General features: G+C 47.8%; 1 protein-coding gene across 1 annotated transcript in view; it reads left to right on the top strand.

The window, feature by feature from the left end:
- The window catches only part of HSF2BP (heat shock transcription factor 2 binding protein), a 126,588-nt gene that overhangs the window by 55,347 nt on the left and 43,578 nt on the right, over positions 1-27,663 (top strand). The window contains exon 8 of the mRNA XM_030915213.1: positions 12,029-12,132. Coding sequence (XP_030771073.1) covers positions 12,029-12,132 — 104 coding nt within the window. The remainder of the gene's footprint in view (positions 1-12,028; positions 12,133-27,663) is intronic.

The following is a 27,663-nucleotide window of genomic DNA, read 5'->3' as shown; positions in this document are numbered from 1 at the left end:
TTGCGACTCGGCCTCTGTGAGTTCTTTCAGTGGCATAGCCTCCCCAGCCATATGGGTTCAAGCTGTTGCTAGTTCATCTACCTTTTTAATGAAGGCCATGTTTGTTACTCTCCAAATCTAGGAACTTCCAGCATGTGGTGGCCAGACACGCCAGCTGGCCTTGGAGACCCCTCAAGGTGGTTGGCGCTGCCAGCAGGCTGGCTGGATTCTGTTTATTGTAGTGGTCGCAGCTTTTCGGTCTTGACAGCCATACCCCACGGGTTATTTTCCCCATTCCCATCAACCTCTCAGCTGTCTGCTGGAAATGACCACTTGACAGAACTGTGTGCAGGGTGAGCTCTGTCACCAAGGCTGGGGCGGTTCAGTGCAGTCAGCTGGTGGCTTGTCCCCGGTGGGGTCCTGTCTGTTTCTTCTCTGTGTATTTCTCCTTCGTCATTCAGCCATGGGATGACACATGTCAGGAGCGTCCCACATCATCACCACCTCAGTCCATTTCCTTCACCTCCGGCCACTGGTCACCCAGGCTTGTGCTCCCAGGGCCTGATGTGGGCAGGATTTGTGCTGTGCCCGGACCTTGGATTGCGGGGGGCCCTGAGTGCTGTCCTGGCACTGAGCTGCATGTGGAGGGCCCAGTCTCCTTTCTGTGGCTGTTTCTCCACTGCTGCCACGTGACCCTGGTGTTTCCATTCCCCTTGATACTTGGTAACACTTGGGCAACTGCAATTATTCTTATTTTTTATATTAGATTTGTGGATTTCTCCAGCCTTTAAAGTTTCCCTGCCTTTTTTTGTACTTCCTTATGGAGGCCAGGTTATTTTTTTTCCTCAGTGCCCATACTGCCTGTGATTTTACCAGTCCTTGTTGAGTAGGCCATGAAAGGCCTTTTCACATCTTTGCTAGTGGCTCCTCAGGTCGGACCTGCTGGAGGTGTTATTGAAGGGGATGGCGGAAGGCCCAGAGTTTAAGGTGGTTCTTCACCTGGAGTGAGGAGAGAGGCCTCCAGGGCGGGAGCTACCCACATTCCTAAATGGTCACTTGGTTCTCAGGATGACACTCTCCCTGGATTTGCAGTTGGGGTGCAGTGTCTATGATGAGACCACCTCTACTTTTACCAAGCCAAGGTAACTGACATAGTACATTTCACTGTCAGGGGCCGGGGAGTATTTGGCATGTGTGGGACAACAGTGGCTCAGCAAGGTTGTCTCATCCAGGCACAGGGTGGAGGGTTACAGAAATGCCTCTCGGAGTTTGGGCTCTATACGGTTCCTGTTTCTCGAAGTTACTATTGGTTTATCCTCGCCCAGCATCTTCGCCAGGTGTCACCAGTAGGATGTCATCAGTGAGAATATGGCTTGTGAGAAGTTTCTGGGTTCTTTGTGCAGTTGACTTCAGAAGCAGCTGTGAGCTCTGCAGGAAAACCAGCTCACCTTTGTGGGCAAATCAGGGTGATGGTATTGTCCTGCCTCTCTGTGGAGTAGATGTGTGGCTGCGTCTGTAGGGCAGAGCCACCCACAAGCTCCTGTTTTCCAAAGAATTCTTCCGAAATAGTCACAGTGCAGATTGTATTTTTCAAAGATGCTTCCAGAAGTGTTTCCACAAAATGTCTTAAGACAACAGCAGCCTTTTAGAACTAAGTGTAGAGAGGAAGCTGTAAAGCTTGTACGACACTTTGTTCACTGGTTGCTTTGTTTGTCTGTCTCCCATTTCCTGTAAACTTCTGGAGAGCCTCGAGTCCAGGACAGAGAAATATGCTCAGTAAATGTTACATGATGAGTGAGAGCAAATCGCCACTTTCTGGGTGTGGTTCTCCCTTGTTTGTTATTAAAAGTTCTACAGAGTGTTACTGTGCATTTTGGTGGCCCAGTCCCTTTTTCACGTATATGTATTGGCTGAAAAGAAATCTTCAAACATGATGGAGTTTCTAAACAGTTTCCAGTCAAAGCTTTAGTAATTCTAGATAGGAAAGTTATCATCAGGAATCTTGTAAGATAAATTTAAGACATTGCATTACCATTAATTGTTCTGACGAAGGAAGTATGTTTTCAAGACAAACTCTATCTAGATAACGTTCAAATTCCTAAGTTTAGAGTCCTCATCATTTCCAGATATTAACAAAAGTCAATATCTGGAAGTCATGTGGGGCCTATGAACTAATGTGTATTATTTCCAGGTGGTACAGCTTTCAGCTACAGTGTGCTTACCCGCCACTGAATTGGTCTCTGTTGAGTTATAAATTGGTAGATGGTACTGTGAACATCAGCTCTTCTGAAAGACATTTTTGGGTTTTACCCTGTCTAGTTTGGTCATTCTGTGTACATTAAAAAAAGCTCGTATAACTAAGTAATTTGCTTATTTGGCCTTTTCAATAAGGAAAAGGCAAATAACCAAATACACAAATAGGCAAAAGAGAAAATCAGGAAATTTACAGAATAAAACACGCAACAGCTTCATAAACACGAGAAAGATTCTTGCTTTCCATAGTAATCAGTGGAAAGCAAATTATAACCCATAAGATGCCTTTTCAGTGCCTCTCATTGAAGAAGATCACAGTCTGATGATTACAAGCTTCCGATTGGACGTGAAGCTACAGTGAAGCTTACACCTGTCCATGTGCTGCTGGAGGGTACGTGGAGCCAGCTGGCCTGCGTCTGTGGAGGCTACGTCTGCACATGCCGAGGACAGAGTCCCCGTCTGCATGTGTACTTCAGAGAACGTTTTCCATAGGACACCGGGATGCTTGTACAGAAAATGTGATAGCAGTGGTGTTTATAATAGCACAAACTAGGAAGTTACCTAAATGTCTATAAGCTGGAGAATAGATAAATAAATTGTGATTAATTAAAAAGTTGGCATATATCAGTGGAAATAGGTTGGAACTGTAGAAATCAACATAAACGGATCTCGCCATGGTGTGGAAGGTTGCCTGCAGTATGCTGCTGTTGATGCAGACATACAAAGAAAAATGATTCTGCTCCTAAAGTATTAGCAGTGCATGGCTAGTTTAAATATCAGACGTAGCTGTGGTTACCCCTCCCTGAAGCACACCTTTGGGTGGCGTTCACAGAGGGAATTCAACTCTGGTTATAGGTTTCTTTCTTAATCAGGGGGGTGAGTGTTGTATTATTCTTTATATCCTTTTGTATGTCTTCATTGTAACATAATATATACGAATTAACATACAGACATTTGAGGATGACATGGTATAGACCACAAGTTTTTAGGTTCTAACTTGACTGAGGAAAGAGGCACAGAATCTAAGTCTATTAGGTCATTAGTTACTGTACTCTGTCTAATAAAAAATTGGTAGACCTCTTAAGTTTCTGTCAAGAATAATTTGGTCTAAAAATGTAGTATTGCTGTGCCAGTTGCTTTCTCAAATTACATGCAGTCTTTTGTAGGAATTTTATTACTTACTGTACTGTAGAATTACTTTATGGTGCTAATTTGGCGCTCTTAGATTTTGGTCAGTTTACCATGACTGACTGGCTTGTTTCTGGGCAGTGAACTTCACAGATACTCCTTTTTCTTGCTTATTTTTATTGCTAGTTTGTTTTGAAGTACTGGGTGTGTTTATTCTGTTACTCGTAGGTTACAAGTTATATTTTCTCTCAAGATAAAGAATAAGGTGGTCAAGTTGTCACTTTTACCTTTAGTGACTCAGTTGTGTTGGCCTGTGGAGGAGTGCTGTCTTGCTTTTCACACCTTGAGCTTGTTCAGCCCTGAGACCTTGTGTATTTAGGTAAAGAGAATTTGCTTTTTATCAAAGATGAGTTACTCGTGTTGCTTATGTAGCGTTTTGAGTTCACCAGTACTTTTATTTTAGCCATCTTTTCAGTCCTTTTAAATGTCAGATGGATCTGAGATGATTGAGACTGCAGAGACTGGGAAGTTGCTCTTTTGGAGCCCATTAGCCCCATTTATAACAGGCTTTTTGCTGAGGTTTACGGTAGGAAGCAGAATTTTCCTACTTTTTTTTTTGTCATTGGAAGGAAAAGCCTAACTCTTAGTACACTAGTTTGAGAAATAACATTTTCTTTCTTTCCTTCCTTCCTTCCTTCCTTCCTTCCTTCCTTCCTTCCTTCCTTCCTTCCTTCCTTCCTTCCTTCCTTCCTTCCTTCCTTCCTTCCTTCCTTCCTTCCTTCCTTCCTTCCTTCCTTCCTTTTTTTTTTTTTGAGACTGAGTCTCACTTCATTGCCCAGGCTATAGTGCAGTGGTACCATCTTGCTCACTGCAACCTCTGCCTCCCGAGTTCAAGTGATTCTCCTGCCTCAGCCTCCTGTAGCTGGGACTACAGGAATGTGCCACCATGCCCAGCTAATTTTTGTGCTTTTAGTAGAGATGAGGTTTCACCATGTTGGCCAGGCTGGTCTCAAACTCCTGACCTCAAGTGATCTGCCCGCCTCAGCCTCCCAGAGTGCTGGGATTACAGACGTGAGCCACTGCACCTGGCCAAGAAATGACATTTAATATTTCAATACTAGAAGAGTAAAATGAATGGGTAGTCTCTTTAGACTTGATAATTGGAAACTTGATACACTATTTACAGATATTTTTGGTTGGAATAGAAATGTTATATTAGACAAAACACTTGCATAAGACACAGAATCTTTTGGGTTTATTTTTTGCTAACTCTTGTGTGACCTAGTGTGACCTAGAAGTCTTTGGTCTTCTGTGAGATGTATCTTGGCAGTGACGTGAGGTCTCAGGTGGCGACATGGTTGTTGTAAGTATGTGTTTCGTTTTAGCTTCTTAAGGATAACTGATTTTGACCAAATATAAAAATGTAAAGACCTCTGCTAACTTAGGAGTTGTTTTTGCCACCTTAAATCTAAATGGCAGTCAGCAAAGAATTTCAACTGGCCATCTTTTCAGAAGGTTGCCCTATATTACAGTTATTACCAGATGCTAGCTTTGCTTTTTAAGACATACAGAAGATTGGTTTATCTTATTTTCATGCTGTAAGGCAGAGGTCAGCAGACTTTTTCCATAAAGTGTCAGACAGAAAATATTTTAGGCTCTTGGGGTCATATGATATCTGTTGCAGTGACTCAGTTCTGCTGTTACTGCCTGTGTGAAAGCAACCACGGGCAATATATTTAATTCGAAGGAATTCCGCCTCTCTGGGTTTGTGATCTGAAGCAGGAAGTTTTCTCTTCTTGGAACACTGGATTTGACACCTCACTAAATTCTAGTTAAGGTGCGAAATTTTCCTCATGAACACTACATTTGAGTACCCCTTACTACCTCATTAAACAGGTTACTAGTGAGTAGCTTTTGGATGCGTGTAAAAATTGTCAGTGAAACTTGGAAGAACTTTCATTGTGGCTTATTTTGTAGCCTGCTGGGATGCTGAGGACCTTGTTTTGAGAACTGAGCACCCTGCTCTGGAGGGTGCTTGCATAGCTCTGTCTTTTCTGGCTCCATAGCATTGCCAGGGACTTTGAAAGTGCCCATGGTCAGCCAGGGACGGTGGCTCACACCTGTAATCCCAGTACTTTGGGAAGCCAAGGCAGGCGTGTCACCTGAGGTCAGGAGTTTGAGACCAGCCTAGCCAACATGGTGAAACCCTGTCTCTACTAAAAAAAAAAAAAAAAGTACAAAAATTAGCCAGGTGTGGTGGCACAGGCCTGTAGTCCCAGCTACTCACGAGGCCGAGGCAGGAGAATTGCTGGAACCCGGGAGGCGGAGGTTGCAGGGAGCCGAGATTGCACCACTGCACTCCAGCCTGTCTGTCTCACTTGGCCACAGAGCGAGACCCCGTCTCAAAAAAAACAACAACAGAAAAAGAAAGTGCCTATGGTCACATGGGAGAGAAGGAAGACCTTGGCTTTTATTTATTTTGATCTTAATCACTGAGAGTTGATTCACTTTTCAGTAAAAAATTTGAGTCCTTATTGCATCCAGTCTTACTATACTAGTTTGTGAGATGATAAAGACAAGGCTGGGAGCTTGCTTTTGACAAAATTTAGTGGGGAAACCAGACATTTTAATAGAAAACTATAATAGAAATTTTCTATGGCATGCATGTGTTACATGTACCATAGTATGTTTAGTTAGTCCCTTAACAATGAACTTGGTCAGTGTTATGATTTTTTCCTTTTGCCTTAGGCTCCAGTATGTCTTGGCATGGCACTGTTAACCAGTTCCATCTTTATTTAAAATTTTGGACTGGGCACAGTGGCTTGTGCCTGTAATCCCAGCACTTTGGGAGGCTGACGTGGGAAAATTGCCTGAGGCCAAGAATTCAAGACCAGCCTTGGCAAGATGGCAAGACCTCATCTCTACAAAAAATTGAAAAATTAGTTGGGTATGGTGGCACGTGCCTGTAGTCTCAGCTACTCAGGAGGCTGAGGCAGGAGGATTGCTTGAGCCTAGGAATTCTAGGTGGCAGCGAACAATGACTGTGCCACTGCACTCCAGCCTGGGTGACAAAGTGAGACCTTAGCTGTAGGAAAAAAAACTAAAACATTAAAGTTTTGCTTATTAGGGCTTTTTAAATATATTTTTTAAAATATTGAATTACAGTGTTAAAAAATATGGGCTACTGGGCATGTTGATACTCCCTTAAATTTACACCCAAAGCAAGTGGCTTACTCTCCTCATCCTAGCCGGCAGTGCTAGTTCAGTGTTTATTTGATAGCATGTGTAGTGGAGGTGGCAGAAGGTAGGTTGTGGAGGCTCTGGACTCTGTTGAAGAGAAGTATGTGTATTCTAGCTGGTCGTCAGCTTTGCCTGACTCATACCTGAGCTCTGGCTCCCTGGACATGGTCTGCAGCAGAGCTGTGCCTCATTCCTCTGCCTTGCAGCTCTCCCTCTTTCTCTGCCTTACACTTGTGTCATTTAGAGGCCAGAACCTTGGAGGGTTTTCGTGCACACTTTAATGCTCCCTTGTTCTGAAACCCTCCTTTCTAGGTATCTTTTTCCCTTTCTTTCCACCCTGGTGACCCTGGACTATGTGGTTTTACTTCTGAAACTGGGCATCCCCAGGTTTCTGATTGAGGGCTGGCTGCCTGGTGCTGTGTAGCCCTGCCTAAACCTCAATGTATTTGCCCTCTTTATCTAAAAAAAATTCTTTTTTTTTTTTGGGGGGTGGGGGGACAGGGTCCTGCTCTGTCACTCAGGCTGGAGTGCAGTGGCTGGCACCATCACAACCCTGCAGCCCTTGACGTCCCCAGGCTCAAGTGGTTCTCTTGCCTCAGCCTTCTGGGTAGCTGAGACTATAGGCATGTGCCACCGTGCCTGTCTAATGTTTTCTTTTTTCTGTTGTTGTTTGTTTTTTAATGAAGAGATGGGATCTTTTTGTGTTGCCCAAGCTGGTTTTGAATTCCTGGGCTCAAGCAGTTCTTCCCATATTGGCCTCCCGAAGTGCTGGGATTACAGGCATGAGCCACTCCTCTTCTTTCAAGGGGGTACTTCTCATTTTCTGCCTACCTTTGGCTGCTTTCCATTCCCCTTAAATAGTTCCTATATTTTGTTCAGAATTTGTGATTCTTATTAGTGGGACGGTTAGTCCAATGCAAGTTATTCTGCCATTGCTGCAGCTATTTTTTTCTGGAATAAGTATTTAAGGCTGTGTGTGTGTGTGTGTGTGTGTGTATTTCACTAGCATCACAAGTTTTATTTTTGTATATATTCATTCTTGTTCAGTTGCCCAATTTTCCTCATAATTTCTTTGACTTACTCTTATAGAAGTGTACTTTTAATTTTCTTTTTTCGTTTTTGTTTTTGTTTTTTTTTGAGACAGAGTCTCCCTCTGTCACCCAGGCTGGAGTGCAGTGGCGCGATCTCAGCTCACTGCAAGCTCCGCTTCCCGGGTTCACGCCATTCTCCTGCCTCAGCCTCCCGAGTAGCTGGGATGACAGGCGCCCGCCACCGCGCCCGGCTAATTTTTTGTATTTGTAGTAGAGATGGGGTTTCACCATGTTGGGCCGGATCATCTTAATCTCCTGACCTCATGATCCGCCCACCTCAGCCTCCCAAAGTGCTGGGATTACAGACGTGAGCCACTGCGCCCGGCCACTTTTCTTTCTTTTAAAATTATATTATTTTTAATTATTATTTTTGAGATAGGGTCTTGCTCTGTTACCCAGGCTGGAGTGTAGCAGCACTATCACAGCTCATTGCAGCCTTGACCGCCTGGGCTCAAGCGATCTTCCCACCTCATCTGCTCCAGTAGCTGGGACCACAGGGGTGTGCCATCATGCCCAGCTGTTTTTATATTTTTTGCAGAGACGGGGTCTTGCCATGTTGCCCAGGCTGGCCTCCAACTCTTGAGCTCAAGCCATCTGCCCACCTCAGCCTCTGAAAGTGTTGGATTATAAGCGTGAGTCACTGCACTTAGTCTATTTTCTTTTCTGTTAATATAGCTACCTCAGCCTTCTCTTTCTTCTTTTTTCATTAGTATTGGATATATCTTTTCCGATTCTTTTACTTTCAACTTTCCACAAACTTTTTTTTTTTTAGAGGCTCACTCTGTTGCCCAGGCTGGAATGTAGTGGTGCCATCTCGCTTCATTACAACCTCCACCTCCTGCATTCAAGAGATTCTCCTGCCTCAGCCTCCCTAGTAGTTGGGACTACAGGTGCCCATCACCACATCTGGCTATTTTTCATATTTTTAGTAGAGACAGGGTTTTGCCACGTTGGCCAGGGTGGTCTTGAAATCCTGGCCTCAAGTGATGTGCCCGCCCTGGCCTCCCAAAGTGCTGGAATTACAGATGTGAGCCACCACTCCTGGCCCCTTTCTGGAGACTTTTGTTTCAGGTGTGTTTCTGTGAAACAGTCCATGGTTGCATTTTGTTTTTCCTTTAACAATCTATAATCTATGCCTTTTAATAGGAATAGCTTGTTCATTAACATTTGTGATTAATGAAGTGATTGGATTGATTTATTCTGTCATATTTTGTTTTTCTTCTTATTATGATTTTTCCGTTATCTTTCCTTCCCTCCTTCCCTTTCTCCCTTGCTTCCTTCCTCCTTCCCTTCCTCCCACCCTCTTTCTTCCTTCTGTCTCTCCCTTCTTCTTACTCTTTTTGTTCCTTTTTTATTCTTTCTTTCAACAGGGTCTTACTCTGTTATCTTTCTTTCAAAGTCACTAAGTTCTGAGTTCATTTTATTCTTCTAGTGTCTTGAAAGTTTACCCTTGTGTCTTTCAGTGATAGCCCGTTTTTTAAAGCATGATTTGATGCATTTGGTATATGTGAAAGTAATTAATCTCTTTCTCACCTAAACAGTAGAAAGATCTTAGAATGCTCTAATATTTACATCCTGGATTACATGGATTCATGGACTGTATCTAACTCTGTTGAAAAGTTTCAAAAATCCCGTAGAGTAGACATTTTAATGACTGCTTTTACCCCCCAGTGTTTACTTCTGTACACTCACATCCCTTTAGTTACTCCCTCCTTGTATCTCAGAACATTCTTCTGACGTCATTTTCCTTTTTCCGAAGTCTGTCCTTCCAATTCTTCCAGTTCAGATCTGTTTGTTTAAAAATGTCTGAGATTTTCTTTGACAGTATTTTTACTTTACCTCTTTTGTTGAAAGTCTTTTTGCTGGGTTTACAATTCTGTTTATTATTTTCTCTTTATACTTGGTAGATATAGAGAGCTTAGCTTTTGGTGTAATTACTCTTTTATAGGTAATATATCCTTTCTCTCTGGCTGCTTTACAAAATATGTCTTTAATTTTCTAAAGTTTGGTTGTGATGTGTGTAGATTTGTATTTATTTTTTATCTTTCTTTCTTTCTTTTTTTTTTTTTTTTTTGAGACGGAGTCTCGCTCTGTCGCCCGGGCTGGAGTGTGGTGACCGGATCTCAGCTCACTGCAAGCTCTGCCTCCCGGGTTTACACCATTCTCCTGCCTCAGCCTCCCGAGTAGCTGGGACTACAGGCGCCCGCCACCTCACCCGGCTAGTTTTTTTGTATTTTTTAGTAGAGACGGGGTTTCACCGCATTAGCCAGGATGGTCTCGATCTCCTGACCTCGTGATCCGCCCGTCTCAGCCTCCCAAAGTGCTGGGATTACAGGCTTGAGCCACCGCGCCCGGCCAATTTTTTATCTTTCTTGAGATTTATTTGCGCCTCCTGAATCTGAGGGTTTATATTTACTCATTTCTGGAAAATATTTTTGAAATATTTTTTTCCTTCATTCTTTCTGTTCTTTCTTTGTGGACCCTGTTTGGAAGAATGTTGAACTTTTCATCTTCGCCTCCTTGTACTGTAGCCTCTCTTTCATCTGTTTTTTCTTTCTTGCTGTAGTTTCTTAAGGTCTGTTTTTCTGTTTAGTATTTCTCCTTTTCCATGTGTCTAATTATCCTTGAGTTTTACATTTTAATTATTGTTTTCCTTTTTTGTAAATTCTGCTGTTACTTTTGAATTGGCTGGTTATTCCTAATAGTAATCCTAGCTTCTCGATTATAGTTTTACTTTCTTTTAAAATTATCTTCACCCATTAAACATACCAGTTTTCCATTCTGCAGTTGATACTTCTAGTATCTGAAAAATTTTTGGTTCTAGCCCTGTCATTGGTTCTTTGTGCTGGCTGTTACTCACCTGGCCTTCTTTTTCTCATGAGTCATATTATGATTTTTGTTATGAACTCTCATTTGCTAGTATGTATTTGGGGGAATTATTTGAAGACAAGGTTGAGGATCCTTCCCTTTAATGTCCAGGAAGCTGGGGGAGCTTCTTTCCCACTCTGTTTTATATTAAAATTACTGGCCTGGGGATTTTGAGGCCTGCCAAAAATGTGAATTCATGCTAAGCTTGAAAGTTTCCTCTCTTCTGGTTTCTTCTGCAGGGCCTGTGAACTGAATGCCCGTGTTTCTCTGAGGCTTTTCCCTCTGTCCCTCTGCGTGAAGCCACTGTAACTGAAGCTCTAGTCTTTTGGAATCGCAGCATCTTTTGCACTTTCCTCTGAGATTTTGTGCTCTTACTTTGTTCCTGATCACAGGTGTTTTCCTTTCATTTCTTGCAAACTCATTCTTTATTTCAAAGGCTTTGCAAAAATATTTGTCTAGCCTTTTTATTGCTCTGCAGTGTAAAGTGTTTGGGTTCTCTGTATTTTGCAGTGTTTGCAGAAACCGAAGTCCTGTAGTTTCTGACTTTCACTAGACTCTGCATTGCCAGCCATGGTTCAACCCTGAAACAGCTTGTAAAGTCCTATCCTATTCAGTAAACTGCTCTGTTGGTTGTGAGGGATGGTTGGGTTGTAGTACTCTTCGTTCCTTGTACTGTGATTGTGCAGTCCTGTGGCCTGACCTGGCGACCTGGACCTCACGTGTGATGTTCACTGAATGAAAGTATGTCATTAGGTTTTAGATGGCTGAATTGAACTTTTTTTTTTTTTTTTTGAGACGGAGTCTCGCCCTGTCACCCAGGCTGGAGTGCAGTGGCCGGATCTCAGTTCACTGCAAGCTCTGCCTCCCGGGTTTACGACATTGTCCTGCCTCAGCCTCCCAAGTAGCTGGGACTACAGGCGCCCGCCACCTCGCCCGGCTAGTTTTTTGTATTTTTTGGTAGAGACGGGGTTTCACCGCATTAGCCGGGATGGTCTCGATCTCCTGACCTCGTGATCTGCCTGTCTCGGCCTCCCAAAGTGCTGGGATTACAGGCTTGAGCCACTGCACCCGGCCTGAATTGAACTTTGAGAGTACAGTACTCTTACAAATTGAGAGTAACCTGTATATTAATGCAGGATTGGTCATAAAAGAGATGAATCAATAAATATGTTTTGTGAGGTTTCCCGTGGGACCCTCTCTGCATTCGAGACTCTTGATTATGTGAGCCTATGAAAGGCGGTATTATGTGATATCATTGCTGAAGTTTCCCATTTTCCTGTAGCCTCACATAGACAGATATTACTTCACATACGTTATATTACAATGCTCATTATCCAGATTGTAGAATTGGACATCTAAAATGTGAGGGAATATCTAAATACGTTAAGTTCCTCTTAACTAGGAGATATGTTTAGGGTGAAATGTAGTGTGGATGGAGCATTCCAACACCTTTTTCTTTTACATTTCAGGCTGATGCTGATGTCCCTGTACAATGTAAGCATCAATTTGAAAGGCCTGAAATACATCAGCGAGAGTCCAGGATTCATCCCATTGCTGTGGTGGCTTTTGAGTGGTAAGCGGGGTGGTTATCTGTACAGCTGCTTGTATGGTTTATGCAGTAGTCCTCCCTTATCCACGGCGGATACGTTCCAAGCTTCCTAGCAGATGCCTGAAACCAGAGAGAGCACCAAACCCTCTATATATACTATATTTTTAAACATTCATACATCTGTATGATAAAGTTTAATTTATAGTTAGGAATAGAGATTATCAACAACAATAAAATAGAACAATTATAATAATAAGCCAGCACCGCTACTCTTGTGCTTTAGGGCCATTATTAAGTAAAATGAGGGTTACTTGAACACTGGTGCTGTGGTACTACAGCAGTTGACCTGATAACCTAGATAGCTACTGAGTGACCTAAAGGGTGCATAGCATATGCTGGACAAAGGGATGATTCATGTCCCTGATGGGATGGAGTGGGATGGCAGCATGAGATTTCATCATGCTACGCAGAATGGTTTGCAATTTAAAACTTAAGAATTGTTTATTTCTGGATTTTTCCATTTGGTATTTCCAGACCTTGGTTGACTGTGGCTAACTGAGACTGTGGAAAGTGAAACTGCAGATAAGAGGGGCCTACTGTATACCTGTTCTTCTGTAGCTGAAGGAAATTTTAAAGTATTAGAAAGTAGGATTGATTATAAGATGTTATTTCTTTTTAAAAAAGTCAAATTTTAGAAACTTCCTTGGTATGTTAGGTTTACTCTAGTTCTGTTTCTGAAGTATTGCTTTCAATTTGGATATAATTTACTGGTGTCCCTACAACACAAAGAAAAATTGTCTTATAAAACAGCTGATAAACAGCATCAGCCTATCCCATTCTCTGTTAACAGCACGGTGCTATATGTGGGTATGTGGCTCTATCAGATAAGAGAAGACCCATTGTTAAATAATTTGGGTAAAAAGAAATTGGAAAGACTCCGCAGCTCTGAAGGGAAGTACACATGTAGAGTTTGTATGTGTTTTAAAATTTCTTTAAAAAGCTATCTTTACTGCAACCTTTCCTCTTCACCCTTAACTACCAATCTAACCTAAAGTTCTGTCCCAATTTCATAATTTTTAACACTGTATGTTGTTTAATGAGTATACATTTGACCCATGTATAAAAATAAATTAATTTTCCTTATTTTTTCGTAATTCAAATTAACCTCTAATTTTTAGTGTCAGTTCCATTTGGTGGTGATTGCTTTTTTAAAATAATAGCTTCATTGATGTATAATCAACATGTAATAAGTTGCATATATTTAAAGTGAACAATTGGTAAGTGTTGATATAAATGTCTGCCTGTAAAATTATTATCACAATCAAGGTAATGCACAAACCCATGACCTCCAAAGGCACTTTGTGCCCCTTCATGGTCCCCCCTCCCTGTTCCTCTCCCTGCCTTCCGGAGAGTGACTTGCCTCCTTTCTGCGCTGTAGTTAGTTTTCATTTTCTCTGATTTTATGTAAGTGGAATCATAGTTTGTATTCTTTTTTGCCGAGCTTCTTTCACTCAGCATAATTATTTTGAGATGCATCCATATGTCTATTAATAGTTCATTACTTTTTATTGCTAAATAATATTCCATGTTGTGGATATACCACAATTGGTGTATTCATTCAGCTAGTGATGGACATTTGGGTTGTCTCCAGCTTTTGACTACTGTTCATAAAGCTGCTGGGAGCATTCTTGTACACGTCTTTGCATGGGCATATGCTTTTGTTTCTCTTGGGTAAATCCCTAGAAGTGGGATCTCTGGGACATGTGGTAGGTGCATGTTAGTTTTTATGAAACTGCCACCCTTTTTTCCAAAGTGCTTGTACCATCTTACGTTCCCAGCAGCAGTGTGCTAGTGTATGGTCCCAGCAGCAGTGTGCTCGTGTATGGCCCCAGCAGCAGTGTGCTCGTGTGTGGCCCCGGCAGCCGTGTGCTCGTGTGTGGCCCCGGCAGCCGTGTGCTCGTGTGTGGCCCCGGCAGCCGTGTGCTCGTGTGTGGCCCCGGCAGCCGTGTGCTCGTGTGTGGCCCCGGCAGCCGTGTGCTCGTGTGTGGTCCCGGCAGCATTGTGCTCGTGTGTGGTCCCGGCAGCAGTGTGCTCGTGTGTGGTCCCGGCAGCAGTGTGCTCGTGTGTGGTCCCGGCAGCAGTGTGCTCGTGTGTGGTCCCGGCAGCAGTGTGGTCCCGGCAGCCGTGTGCTCGTGTGTGGTCCCGGCAGCAGTGTGCTCGTGTGTGGTCCCGGCAGCAGTGTGCTCGTGTGTGGTCCCGGCAGCCGTGTGCTCGTGTGTGGTCCCGGCAGCAGTGTGCCCGTGTGTGGTCCCGGCAGCAGTGTGGTCCCGGCAGCAGTGTGCTCGTGTGTGGTCCCGGCAGCAGTGTGGTCCTGGCAGCAGTGTGCTCGTGTGTGGTCCCGGCAGCAGTGTGCTCGTGTGTGGTCCCAGCAGCCGTGTGCTCGTGTGTGGTCCCGGCAGCCGTGTGCTCGTGTGTGGTCCCGGCAGCAGTGTGCCCGTGTGTGGTCCCGGCAGCAGTGTGGTCCCGGCAGCAGTGTGCTCGTGTGTGGTCCCGGCAGCAGTGTGGTCCCGGCAGCAGTGTGCTCGTGTGTGGTCCCGGCAGCAGTGTGCTCGTGTGTGGTCCCGGCAGCAGTGTGCTCGTGTGTGGTCCCGGCAGCAGTGTGGTCCTGGCAGCAGTGTGCTCGTGTGTGGTCCCAGCAGCAGTGTGCTCGTGTGTGGTCCCAGCAGCAGTGTGCTCGTGTGTGGTCCCGGCAGCAGTGTGCTCGTGTGTGGTCCCGGCAGCAGTGTGCTCGTGTGTGGTCCCGGCAGCAGTGTGGTCCTGGCAGCAGTGTGCTCGTGTGTGGTCCCGGCAGCAGTGTGGTCCCGGCAGCAGTGTGCTCGTGTGTGGTCCCGGCAGCAGTGTGCTCGTGTGTGGTCCCGGCAGCAGTGTGGTCCTGGCAGCAGTGTGCTCGTGTGTGGTCCCGGCAGCAGTGTGCTCGTGTGTGGTCCCAGCAGCCGTGTGCTCGTGTGTGGTCCCGGCAGCCGTGTGCTCGTGTGTGGTCCCGGCAGCAGTGTGCCCGTGTGTGGTCCCGGCAGCAGTGTGGTCCCGGCAGCAGTGTGCTCGTGTGTGGTCCCGGCAGCAGTGTGCTCGTGTGTGGTCCCGGCAGCAGTGTGGTCCTGGCAGCAGTGTGCTCGTGTGTGGTCCCGGCAGCAGTGTGCTCGTGTGTGGTCCCAGCAGCCGTGTGCTCGTGTGTGGTCCCGGCAGCAGTGTGCTCGTGTGTGGTCCCGGCAGCAGTGTGGTCCTGGCAGCAGTGTGCTCGTGTGTGGTCCCAGCAGCAGTGTGCTCGTGTGTGGTCCCAGCAGCAGTGTGCTCGTGTGTGGTCCCGGCAGCAGTGTGCTCGTGTGTGGTCCCGGCAGCAGTGTGCTCGTGTGTGGTCCCGGCAGCAGTGTGGTCCTGGCAGCAGTGTGCTCGTGTGTGGTCCCGGCAGCAGTGTGCTCGTGTGTGGTCCCGGCAGCCGTGTGCTCGTGTGTGGTCCCGGCAGCAGTGTGCTCGTGTGTGGTCCCGGCAGCAGTGTGGTCCTGGCAGCAGTGTGCTCGTGTGTGGTCCCAGCAGCAGTGTGCTCGTGTGTGGTCCCAGCAGCAGTGTGCTCGTGTGTGGTCCCAGCAGCCGTGTGCTCGTGTGTGGTCCCAGCAGCAGTGTGCTCGTGTGTGGTCCCAGCAGCCGTGTGCTCGTGTGTGGTCATTCTCTTACATTTGAGACATTCCAGTAGGGGCACCATGGTACTTCACTCTGGTTTTAATTTGTATGCTTGTTATAACTAATGATGTTGAGCATCTTTTCATATTTTGCCATTCATGTAACTTCTTTGATGATAGCTGTTCATATATTTTACTGATTTTTAAAACATTGCATAGACTCCTACTGAATATTGAGAGTTATTTGTGTTTTCAGTTTGTGTCCTTTGACAAATGTGTTGGAAAAATAATGTTTCCCAGCTAGTGGCTTGTCTTTCATTCTCTTAAGAGCATCTTCTGAAGAGCAGAAGACCTATCTCAATTGTAATGAAGTTTGTAATTCTTTTTCTTCGAAGAATCCTGCTTTTGTTGTAGAAATTTTTTCCTGGATTGGTGTCACAAAGGCTTTCTAATGTGTTTTCTCCTAGTAGTTTATAGTTTTGCTTTTCACGTTTAGTTATATGATTCCTTTCGAATTGGTATCTGTTTGTGTGAGAGTTTTTTTGTTGTTGTTTTTATTTTTACTTTTTGGTTTGTTTTTTGCATAAAGTTTTCTATCTAGTTGATCCAGTACCATTTGTTTTGAAGACTTTATTCTCCAGGAAATTGCCTTTGCACCTTGTTGACAATCAGTTGACCATACATGTGAAGGTCATTTTGGATTCTGTTGTGTTCCAGTCATCTATTTTTGGATCATTATGCCAATACCATGCTTTATAATAAATCTTGATAGCTTTATAATAAATCTTAAAGTCAGGTAGTATAAATCCTCCAACTTTGTTCTTCTTTTTCAAGGTTGTTTTGGCTATTTTTAAGCCCTTGGTCTTTCCATATGAATTTAAAAATTAGCTCGTCACTGGCTACCGAAAAGAATCCTCTTGGAATTTTTTATTGGGATTGTGTTGAGTCAACAGTTCATTTTGAGGGAGAATTGACACTTTAGCAATATTGAGACTTACAATCCATGAACACAAGTGTATATCTTCATTTATTTAGATATTGTCGAGACACAAGGGTCTGTCCTGTTTCTTCATGTGTTAAGAGCAGAGGAACTGACCTTTGTTTCTGGCTAGCTTTTCAAGGATGTGTGTATAGCAGATATCCTTAGAGGACAGAGATGCAGTTTCCTTCCAGAGCAAAAAGGGTACGTTTGCTTATATCTATGTAGTAAAGATAATGTTTCCCTCTAGGGCAAAGTTCAGCCAGAGCTTGGGGTTCCTCTCCTGTGACAGCCACACAGCATGTGTGTGGCCTTGTGGCATTGGATCTTAAACTGGCATAAATGCTGCTGCTCTGGCTATGGCTGTTGCTATAACAAGTTCTTGGTCTCAGACTCAAGAGTTTGTGTCTTCTGCCAGCGTCTGTAAGACTCTAGCATGCTAGCTTGTTAGCTTGCAAGTAGGGTAAAGCCCTAGACCTTCCATAGTTTGAGGGCAGGTCCAGGGGGCTATGCTTGTACTCCATTGATAACACTTACCCACCAGGGTTGGATACTTGACCAGACAGCCTTTTTCCTCTCAAGAATCATAGAATCAGAGGTGGTTCCTAGACATGACCTATAAGGTAACTATCCGGGCTGGCTGTTATGGGCCATGAGCAAGCAGACATTGTCAGTTTATGGGAGAGGATGCTGGTGGTGCCAGGGAGAGGTAATTAAATAAGAATACCTAGTACTTCTTGAGTACCAGTCATGGTTTTAAGTGCATTATGTTTGTTACATTTATGTCTCTTAGTACCCTGTAAGGTAAGTATTGTTTCTGTATCATAGATGAAGAAACTGAGGCACATAGAGGTGAGTAAGGCGCCAGGGTTATATAGCTATGGGGTGGGGGTGGTGGAGCTGGGATCTGAGACCCCGACCGCCTGGCTCCAGACCCTGTTTCCCAACCATTCTACAGGACTGCTGCTCAGGAGGACAAGTCTCCTGGGTGGAAGCCTTCGTGCTGGATGACTTCTAATTTTACTTTATTTTTTTTGAGATGGAGTTTTGCTCTTGTTGCCCAGGCTGGAGTGCAGTGACGCAATCTTGGTTCACTGCAACTTCTGCCTCCTGGGTTCAAGCGATTCTCCTGCCTCAGCCTCCCAAATAGCTGGAACTACAGGTGCCTGCCACTACACCTGACTAATTTTTGTAATTTTAGTAGAGACAGCGTTTCACCATGTTGGCCAGGCTGGTCTCAAACTCCTGACCTTAGGTGATCCACCCGCCTCGGCATCTCAGAGTGCTGGGATTACAGGTGTGAGCCACTGTGCCGGGCCAGTGCTGGGTGACTTCTCACGTTTAGTTGACATTAGGTCTGGCTTTGCTTGACTTCTGAGTCAGTTGCCCTGAAACAATATGCCCGTCTCTACTTAGCCTAATTTGCAGCCAGTAATCCTATTTTCTCATAGAAAGAAGAGTTGAGGCTAAATGTTCTCAATGGCCCTTTTAGCTCTGGTCCTCTGGAAGTTTCTGGGGCTGAGTGAAAATTGTGATGAGTTTAATCTGAATTTATGCAGCTCTGTCTGTGGCAAGCAACCCAGGTTCCTGCCACTCATCAGAGATTGTGTTCTTTGACTCAGGTGGGCTTTTCCTGCTTAAGCTTTGGGTTATGGATAATATGAGGTGTTTGTTAAGTTGTGTTAATGCAGTTTTTTTGCTTCTGGGACATCATCCCAGGCTTTCTTTTCCTTTCTTTTTTTTTTTTTTGAGACAGAATTTCACTCTTGTTGCCCAGGCTGGAGTGCAATGGTGTGATCTCTGCTCACCACAACCTCCACCTCCCGGGATCAAGCAATTCTCCTGCCTCAGCCTCCTGAGTAGCTGGGATTACAGGCACACACCACCACGCCCGGCTAATTTTGTAGTTTTAGTAGAGAAGCGGTTTCTCCATGTTGGTCATTTTGGTCTTGAACTCCTGACCTCAGGTGATCTGCCCGCCTCAGCCTCCCAAAGTGCTGGGATTATAGGCGTGAGCCACCATGCCCAGCCATCCCAGGCTTTCTTATCCGTGAAGATAATTACTGGTTCTTTCAACACAGTGAGCACAGCCCAACCCTCATAAATTTATTTCTAGGTCGTCTTACTTTAGAATCATTTGTTCTAAAGTCAAACAAAACAAGATGTGTTTAAGCCTAGGATGTTTGACTCCTCAGTTATGTATGGGATTACTTTAAATTTTAAATGATAGAATTTCATATGTGTTTTAGAAGGTGAATATACAGTTTACTATAGAATAGGAAAATAGGAACAAAAATAGTTCTTGGTGCTTGGTGGTGGTGCTGGTGGTAGTGGGACTGTTCTCAGAATTTAGACTGTTTTCAGAATCTAGACTGTTTTCAGAATCTAGAATCATAACTGCTTAGGACTAAGAGATAATTTGAAAACTGGCTTCCTCTATTCCTTTGCTTTTAGATAGATCTGGTTTATGAAAATATACTGGACAGATAAGAATCTCTTCTAATTTTTAAAAGATCGAGGAAAAGGAGAATTATTTGAACCCAGGAGGCGGAGGTTGCAGTGAGCCAAGATCATGCCACTGTACTTTAGCCTGGGCAACAAGAGTGAAACTTCATTTAAAAAAAAAAAAAAAGATCGAGGAAAAAAAAGATCTCATTATCCCTTTCAGTAATCAGTTCCTACTTTTATCAATTTCTGTTAAGAAATTTGATATATTTTAATAAGAACATGAGCTTTGGACTCATTCGACCCAGATTTGAATTGCAGCTTTCCTGCTTGTGAACTTACCTAAACTTTTAGAATCCTGCTTTTCTGATCTATAAAATGAGAATTTCTACCTCAAGGATCTTAATGTATATTAAAATGCAATAGTGTTTAGGCCAACACCTAATGTCGTAGGTGTTACCTAGGTGCTAGTTTTCCTCTTTTATTTCTAATCTAAATATCTCGTGCTTTTGGGATAAAAGACTTGAAAAAAAAAATCTCATGCTGCAGTGAAAGCTCATTTTCTTTTGTTTGCTTGCTCTAAAGGTGGCAGGTTACTTTCAAGTATCTAGACTTCTCTGATTCAGAGTACGAGACCAGTTGCTATTAATCATCCCTGACTAAATCGTCTTGTTTCCTTTAACCTTTGCTAGATTTTGTTTGTCTTGCCTTTGTTCAACTACATGGCTGGCTTTTTCCCAGGCTTTGTCCACATTCTTCACATTCCTCTTCAGCCACAGAACTGGCATAGAACTCTAGCAAATGGCCGATGAGAACAGAGTGTATCGAGATGGTGGCCACATGTTACGTAACTGTTAATGCAGACTAGTATTGTGATCACAGGAAACTGCACTTCCTACCATGTTTTCAATGCTAAAAAGGCAGATAGGCGGTTATTTCCATCTTACATCTATTTGACTTGTCTGAGTAACACAAAACATTGATCAGGTTCTACCAGATTTGTGTCTTCAACCCAGACCTCTGTCCCAAGCTCTAGCCTCATAGATTGAACTGTCTACTTGATATCTCCACATGAACATCTAATAAATGTTCACATTCAGTGTGTTCAGACTAAACCCCTAATCTTCCCTCACACCAAATTCTAATCTCTGTTGATTACAATTCTGTTTTTCTAGTGTCTCAGACTTTTAAAAAACCTTCCAGTGATTCTTAACTCCTTTTAATCCCTTACACCTACGTTCAATCTGTTAGGAAGTCCTGATGGCTCTGCTTTCAAAACATCTTCAGAATCTAGAATCTGGTCATCAGCTAGCGCTTTCACTGAGGTTTTTTTTTTTTTTTTTTTTTTTTCTTTTTTCTGAGACAGAGTCTCGGTCAGTCACCCAGGCTGGAGTGCAGTGGCGTGATCTTGGCTCACTGCAACCCTCCACCTCCTGGGTTCTAGCGATTCTCCTGTCTCAGCCCCCCAGTAGCTGGGATTACAGGTGCCCGCCACCATGCCCAGCTAATTTTCTCACCTGGTTTTGAGCCACCATCACCTTGGGTTGAGAGCTTCCTCTAAGTCTCCCTATGTTCCATCCTTCCAGGCCATGAATTGGGAGCCAGGGTTATGATGGAAAAATTCCTGACCACCTCTCCTTACTGAACAGTCAAAATGCTGCGTGAGACGCAAAAAAAATTTTACTTATTTGATACAGTGTCTTGCAGTGTCACCCAGGCTGGACTGTAATGGAGTGATGCTAGCTTACTGTAAAGTCAAATTCCTGGGCTCACGGGATCTTCCTGCCCCAGCCTTCTGAGTAGCTAGGACTACAGGCATGCACCACCATACATGGCTAGTTTTTGAAACATTTTTTGTGGAGATGAGGTTTCACTATGTTGCCCAGGCTGGTCTTGAACTCTTGGTCTCAAGTGATCCTCCTGCCTTGGCTTCCCAAAGTGCTGGGATTACAGGTGTGAGCCACTGTGCTTGGCCACACACACACAAAAAAAACTATATATAAAATATAAGTCATATGCAATATATAATATGTAATATATAATTATATGTAGCATATATTACATGCGATATATATGTGATATATGCAACATATATTAGATGTAATATATGTAATATATATTATATGTAATATATACAATATGTAATACATAATATATGTAATATATAATAGATAATAGATTACATGTGATATATATGCAATATATGTAATATATCACATGTAATATATATACACACACAAATACCTAGAGCATGAAAGTCAAGTGAAAGTGGGAGGACAGAGAGGTTAACAGAGAAATTAGCTTCTTGCTTTGAGGGTATTTTTCAAACTTGTCCTTTAGTTTCAATGGCTCCCAGGGTGTGGGGGATAGGAGACAAAGCCCCGCTCCCACCTCAGGTGAATAGCCTGAGAGGAAACTCCCAAGGGTATTTCCCAGCAGTGTAGGGGTAAACTGAAGATACTCACTTAATCCTGTGGTTTCTTTTAGGAAAATTTTTTTGACTTTTGGCATTGAGTGTAGTGGGGGAATAATCTCTTCTGAGAATTAGTAGGCTGGTTTCCATGCAGGTTTGAAGCTTTTATTCAAACCACCTAGGTGGTCCCTAAGAGAGTTAATTTTTGTAGCAACTTGATTGGACTATGAGATGCCCAGACATTTGGCCAAACATTAACTTTGGGTATGTCTATGAGGATGTTCTGGATAAGATTATTTGAACATTTGAACCAGGAGACTGAGTAAAGCAGATTGCCTTCAGCTAGGTGTGTGGCTCTCATCCAGTCAGTTGGACCCCCAATAGAATAAAAAGGCTGAATAAGCTTACTGCTTGAGCTGGGATGTGGGCCTTTTCCTGCCTTTGGACTCAAACTGAAACACCAGCTCTTGAGTTTTGAGCCTGCTGACTTTCACACTGGCACTACACATTGGCTGTCCTGAGTCTCCAGTGCGTGGACTGCAGATAGTAGGACTCCCTCATCTCCCTCAGCAGGCCCTTCATCTCCCTCAGCAGGACTTCATCTCCTGAAACAGGTCCTCATCTCTCACAACAGGCCCTCATCCCCCACAGCAGGCCCTTATCCCCCACAGCAGGCCCTCATCTCCCACAACAGGCCCTTATCCCCCGCAGCAGGCCCTCATCTCCAACAACAGGCCCTTATCCCCCACAGCAGGCCCCCATCTCCCTCAGCAGGCCCTCATCTCCCGCAACAGGCCCTCATCTCCCGCAGCCAGCCGTCATCTCCCTCAGCAGGCCCTCACTCCCTCAGCAGGCCTTCATTCCCCACAGCAGGCTCTCATCTCCCAGATCAGGTCTTGATCTCCCTCAGCAGGCCTTCATCCCCAACAGCAGGATCTCATTTCCCAGATCAGGTCTTGATCTCCCCCAGCAGGCCCTCATCTCCTCAACAGGCCCTCATCTCTTTCAGCAGGCCCTCATCTCCCTCAGCAGGCCCCCATCCCCCTCAGCAGGCCCCCATCTCCCTCAGCAGGCCCCCATCTACCTCAGCAGGCCCCACATATCCCTCAGCAGGCCCTTCATCTCCCTCAGCAGGCCCTCATCTCCCTCAGCAGGCCCCCCATCTCCCGCAAAAGGCCCTCATCTCCCTCAACAGGCCCTCATCTCCCTCATCAGGCCCCCATCTCCCTCAGCAGGCCCTCATCTCCCTCATCAGGCCCCCATCTACCTCAGCAGGCCCCACATATCCCTCAGCAGGCCCTTCATCTCCCTCAGCAGGCCCTCATCTCCCTCAGCAGGCCCCCCATCTCCCGCAAAAGGCCCTCATCTCCCTCAACAGGCCCTCATCTCCCTCATCAGGCCCCCATCTCCCTCAGCAGGCCCTCATCTCCCTCATCAGGCCCCCATCTACCTCAGCAGGCCCCACATATCCCTCAGCAGGCCCTTCATCTCCCTCAGCAGGCCCTCATCTCCCTCAACAGGCCCTCATCTCCCTCAGCAGGCCCTCATCTCCCTCAGCAGGCCCTCATCTCCCTCAGCAGGCCCTCATCTCCGACAACAGGCCCTCATCTCCCTCAGCAGGCCCCTCATCTCCCTCTGCAGGCCCCCCATCTCCCTCAGCAGGCCCTGACCTCCCTCAGCAGGCCCTCACTCCCTCAGCAGGCCCTCACTCCCTCAGCAGGCCCCCATCTCCCTCAGCAGGCCCCCCATCTCCCTCAGCAGGCCCTCATCTCCCTCAGCAGGCCCCCATCTCCCTCAGCAGGCCCCCCATCTCCCTCAGCAGGCCCTCATCTCCCTCAGCAGGCCCTCATCTCCCTCAGCAGGCCCTCATCTCCCGCAGCAGGCCCTCATCTCCCTCAGCAGGCCCCCATCTCCCTCAGCAGGCCCTCATCTCCCTCAGCAGGCCCTCATCTTCCGCAGCAGGCCCTCATCTCCCTCAGCAGGCCCCCCATCTCCCTCAGCAGGCCCTCATCTTCCGCAGCAGGCCCTCATCTCCCTCAGCAGGCCCTCATCTCCCTCAGCAGGCCCCCATCTCCCTCAGCAGGCCCCCATCTCCCTCAGCAGGCCCCCCATCTCCCTCAGCAGGCCCTCATCTCCCTCAGCAGGCCCTCATCTTTCGCAGCAGGCCCCCATCCCCCTCAGCAGGCCCCCATCTCCCTCAGCAGGCCCTCATCTCCCTCAGCAGGCCCCCATCTCCCTCATCAGGCCCCCATCTCCCTCATCAGGCCCCCATCTACCTCAGCAGGCCCCACATATCCCTCAGCAGGCCCTTCATCTCCCTCAGCAGGGCCCCATCTCCCGCAACAGGCCCTCATCTCCCTCAGCAGGCCCTCATCTCCCACAACAGGCCCTTACCCCCACATCAGGCCCTCATCTCCCTCAGCAGGCCTTCATCACCCACAGCAGGCCCTCATCTCTCACAACAGGCTCTTACCCCCACAGCAGAACCTCATCTCCCACAATAGGCCCTTATCCCCCACAGCAGGCCCTCATCTCCCTCAGCAGGCCCTCATCTCCCTCAGCAGGCCCTCATCTTCCACAGCAGGTCCTCATCTCCTCAGCAGGCCCTCATCTCCGACAACAGGCCCTCATCTCCCTCAGCAGGCCCCTCATCTCCCTCTGCAGGCCCCCCATCTCCCTCAGCAGGCCCTGATCTCCCTCAGCAGGCCCTCACTCCCTCAGCAGGCCTTCATCACCCTTAGCAGGCCTTCATGCCCCACAGCAGGCCTTCATCCCACACAGCAGGCCTTCATCCCACACAGCAGGCCTTCATCCCCCACAACAGGCTCTCATCTCCCAGAGCAGGTCTTCATCTCTCTCAGCAGGCCCTCATCTCCCTCAGCAGGTCCTTCACCTCCAGCAACAGGCCCTCATCTCTCACAACAGGCCCTTACCCCCACAGCAGAACCTCATCTCCCACAATAGGCCCTTATCCCCCACAGCAGGCCCTCATCTCCCTCAGCAGGCCCTCATCTCCTTCAGCCGGCCTTCATCCCCTAGAGCAGGCTCTCATCTCCCTCACCAGGCCCCCCATCTCCCTCAGCAGGCCCTCATCTCCCTCAGCAGGCCCTCATCTCCCTCAGCAGGCCCTCATCTCCCTCAGCAGGCCCTCATCTCCCTCAGCAGGCCCTCATCCCCCACAGCAGGCCCTCATCCCCCACAGCAGGCCCTCATCCCCCACAGCAGGCCCTCATCCCCCACAGCAGGCCTTCATCCCCCACAGCAGGCCCTCATGTCCCTCAGCAGGCCCTCATCTCCCTCAGCAGGCCCCCATCTCCCGCAACAGGCCCTCATCTCCCTCAGCAGGCCCTCATCTTCCGCAGCAGGTCCTCATCTCCTCAGCAGGCCCTCATCTCTGGCAACAGGTCCTCATCACCCTCTGCAGGCCCCTCATCTCCCTCTGCAGGCCCCCCATCTCCCTCAGCAGGCCCCCATCTCCCTCATCAGGCCCCCATCTCCCTCAGCAGGCCCTTCATCTCCCTCATCAGGCCCCCATCTCCCTCCGCAGGCCCTCATCTCCCGCAGCAGGCACTCATCTCCTCAGCAGGCCCTCATCTCCCTCAGCAGGCCCTCATCTCCCTCAGCAGGCCCTCATCTCCCTCAGCAGGCCCTCATCTCCCTCAGCAGGCCCTCATCTCCCTCAGCAGGCCCTCATCTCCCTCAGCAGGCCCTCATCTCCTCAGCAGGCCCTCATCTCCCTCAGCAGGCCCTCATCTCCCTCAGCAGGCCCTCATCTCCCTCAGCAGGCCCTCATCTCCCTCAGCAGGCCTTCATCCCCCACAGCAGGCCCTCATCTCCCTCAGCAGGCCCTCATCTCCCTCAACAGGCCCTCATCTCCCTCAACAGGCCCTCATCTCCCTCAGCAGGCGCTCATCTCCCTCAACAGGCCCTCATCTCCCTCAGCAGGCCCTCATCTCCCTCAGCAGGCCTTCATCCCCCACAGCAGGCCCTCATCTCCCTCAGCAGGCCTTCATCCCCCACAGCAGGCTCTCATTTCCCAGAGCAGGTCTTGATCTCCCTCAGCAGCCTCTCATCTCCCTCAGCAGGCCCTCATCTTCCGCAGCAGGTCCTCATCTCCTCAGCAGGCCCTCATCTCTGGCAACAGGTCCTCATCACCCTCTGCAGGCCCCTCATCTCCCTCTGCAGGCCCCCCATCTCCCTCAGCAGGCCCTCATCTCCCTCAGCAGGCCTTCATCCCCCACAGCAGGCCCTCATCTCCCTCAGCAGGCCTTCATCCCCCACAGCAGGCTCTCATTTCCCAGAGCAGGTCTTGATCTCCCTCAGCAGCCTCTCATCTCCCTCAGCAGGCCCTCATCTTCCGCAGCAGGTCCTCATCTCCTCAGCAGGCCCTCATCTCTGGCAACAGGTCCTCATCACCCTCTGCAGGCCCCTCATCTCCCTCTGCAGGCCCCCCATCTCCCTCAGCAGGCCCCCATCTCCCTCATCAGACCCCCATCTCCCTCAACAGGCCCTTCATCTCCCTCATCAGGCCCCCATCTCCCTCAGCAGGCCCTCATCTCCCGCAGCAGGCACTCATCTCCTCAGCAGGCCCTCATCTCCCTCAGCAGGCCCTCATCTCCCTCAGCAGGCCCTCATCTCCTCAGCAGGCCCTCATCTCCCTCAGCAGGCCCTCATCTCCCTCAGCAGGCCCTCATCTCCCTCAGCAGGCCCTCATCTCCCTCAGCAGGCCCTCATCTCCCTCAGCAGGCCCTCATCTCCTCAGCAGGCCCTCATCTCCCTCAGCAGGCCCTCATCTCCCTCAGCAGGCCCTCATCTCCTCAGCAGGCCCTCATCTCCCTCAGCAGGCCCTCATCTCCCTCAGCAGGCCCTCATCTTTCTCAGCAGGCCTTCATCCCCCACAGCAGGCCCTCATCTTCCTCAGCAGGCCTTCATCCCCCACAGCAGGCTCTCATTTCCCAGAGCAGGTCTTGATCTCCCTCAGCAGCCTCTCATCTCCCTCAGCAGGCCCTCATCTTCCGCAGCAGGTCCTCATCTCCTCAGCAGGCCCTCATCTCTGGCAACAGGTCCTCATCACCCTCTGCAGGCCCCTCATCTCCCTCTGCAGGCCCCCCATCTCCCTCAGCAGGCCCCCATCTCCCTCATGAGGCCCTTCATCTCCCTCAGCAGGCCCCATATATCCCTCAGCAGGCCCCACATATGCCTCAGCAGGCCCTTCATCTCCCCCAGCAGGCCCTCATCTCCCCCAACAGGCCCTCATCTCCCCCAACAGGCCCTCATCTCCTACAACAGGCCCTTATCCCCCACAGCAGGCCCTCATCTCCCTCAGCAGACCCTCATCCGCCATAGCAGGCCCTCATCTCCCTCAGCAGGCCTTCATCCCCCACAGCAGGCTCCAATCTCCCAGAGCAGGTCTTGATCTCCCTCAACAGGCCCTCATCTCCCGCAACAGGCCCTCATCTCCCACAATAGGACCTTATCCCCCACAGCAGGCCCTCATCTCCCTCAGCAGGCCTTCATCTCCCTCAGCAGGCCTTCATCTCCCGCAGCAGGCCTTCATCTCCCGCAGCAGGCCCTCATCTCCCTCAGCAGGCCCTCATCTCCCTCAGCAGGCCCTCATCTTCCGCAGCAGGCCCTCATCTCCCTCAGCAGGCCCTCATCTCCCCCAGCAGGCCTTCATCCCCCACAGCAGGCTCTCATCTCCCAGAGCAGGCCTTCATCTCCCGCAGCAGGCACTCATCTCCCGCAGCAGGCCCTCATCTCCCTCAGCAGGCCCTCATCTTCCGCAGCAAGCCCTCATCTCCCTCAGCAGGCCCTCATCTCCCCCAGCAGGCCTTCATCCCACACAGCAGGCTCTCATATCCCAGAGCAGGTCTTGATCTCCCTCAGCAGGCCCTTACCCCCACAGCAGGCCCTTCATCTCCCTCAACAGGCCCTCATCTCCGTCAGCAGGCCCTCATCTCCGTCAGCAGGCCCTCATCTCCCTCAGCAGGCCTTCATCCCCCACAGCAGGCCTTCATCCCCCACAGCAGGCCCTCATCTCCCAG

This window comes from Rhinopithecus roxellana, chromosome 13, assembly GCF_007565055.1.
Source record: "Rhinopithecus roxellana isolate Shanxi Qingling chromosome 13, ASM756505v1, whole genome shotgun sequence".
Lineage (NCBI taxonomy): Eukaryota > Metazoa > Chordata > Mammalia > Primates > Cercopithecidae > Rhinopithecus > Rhinopithecus roxellana.
The sequence above is the reverse complement of the archived record's forward strand: the minus strand, read 5'-3'. Positions and strand labels throughout refer to the sequence as shown.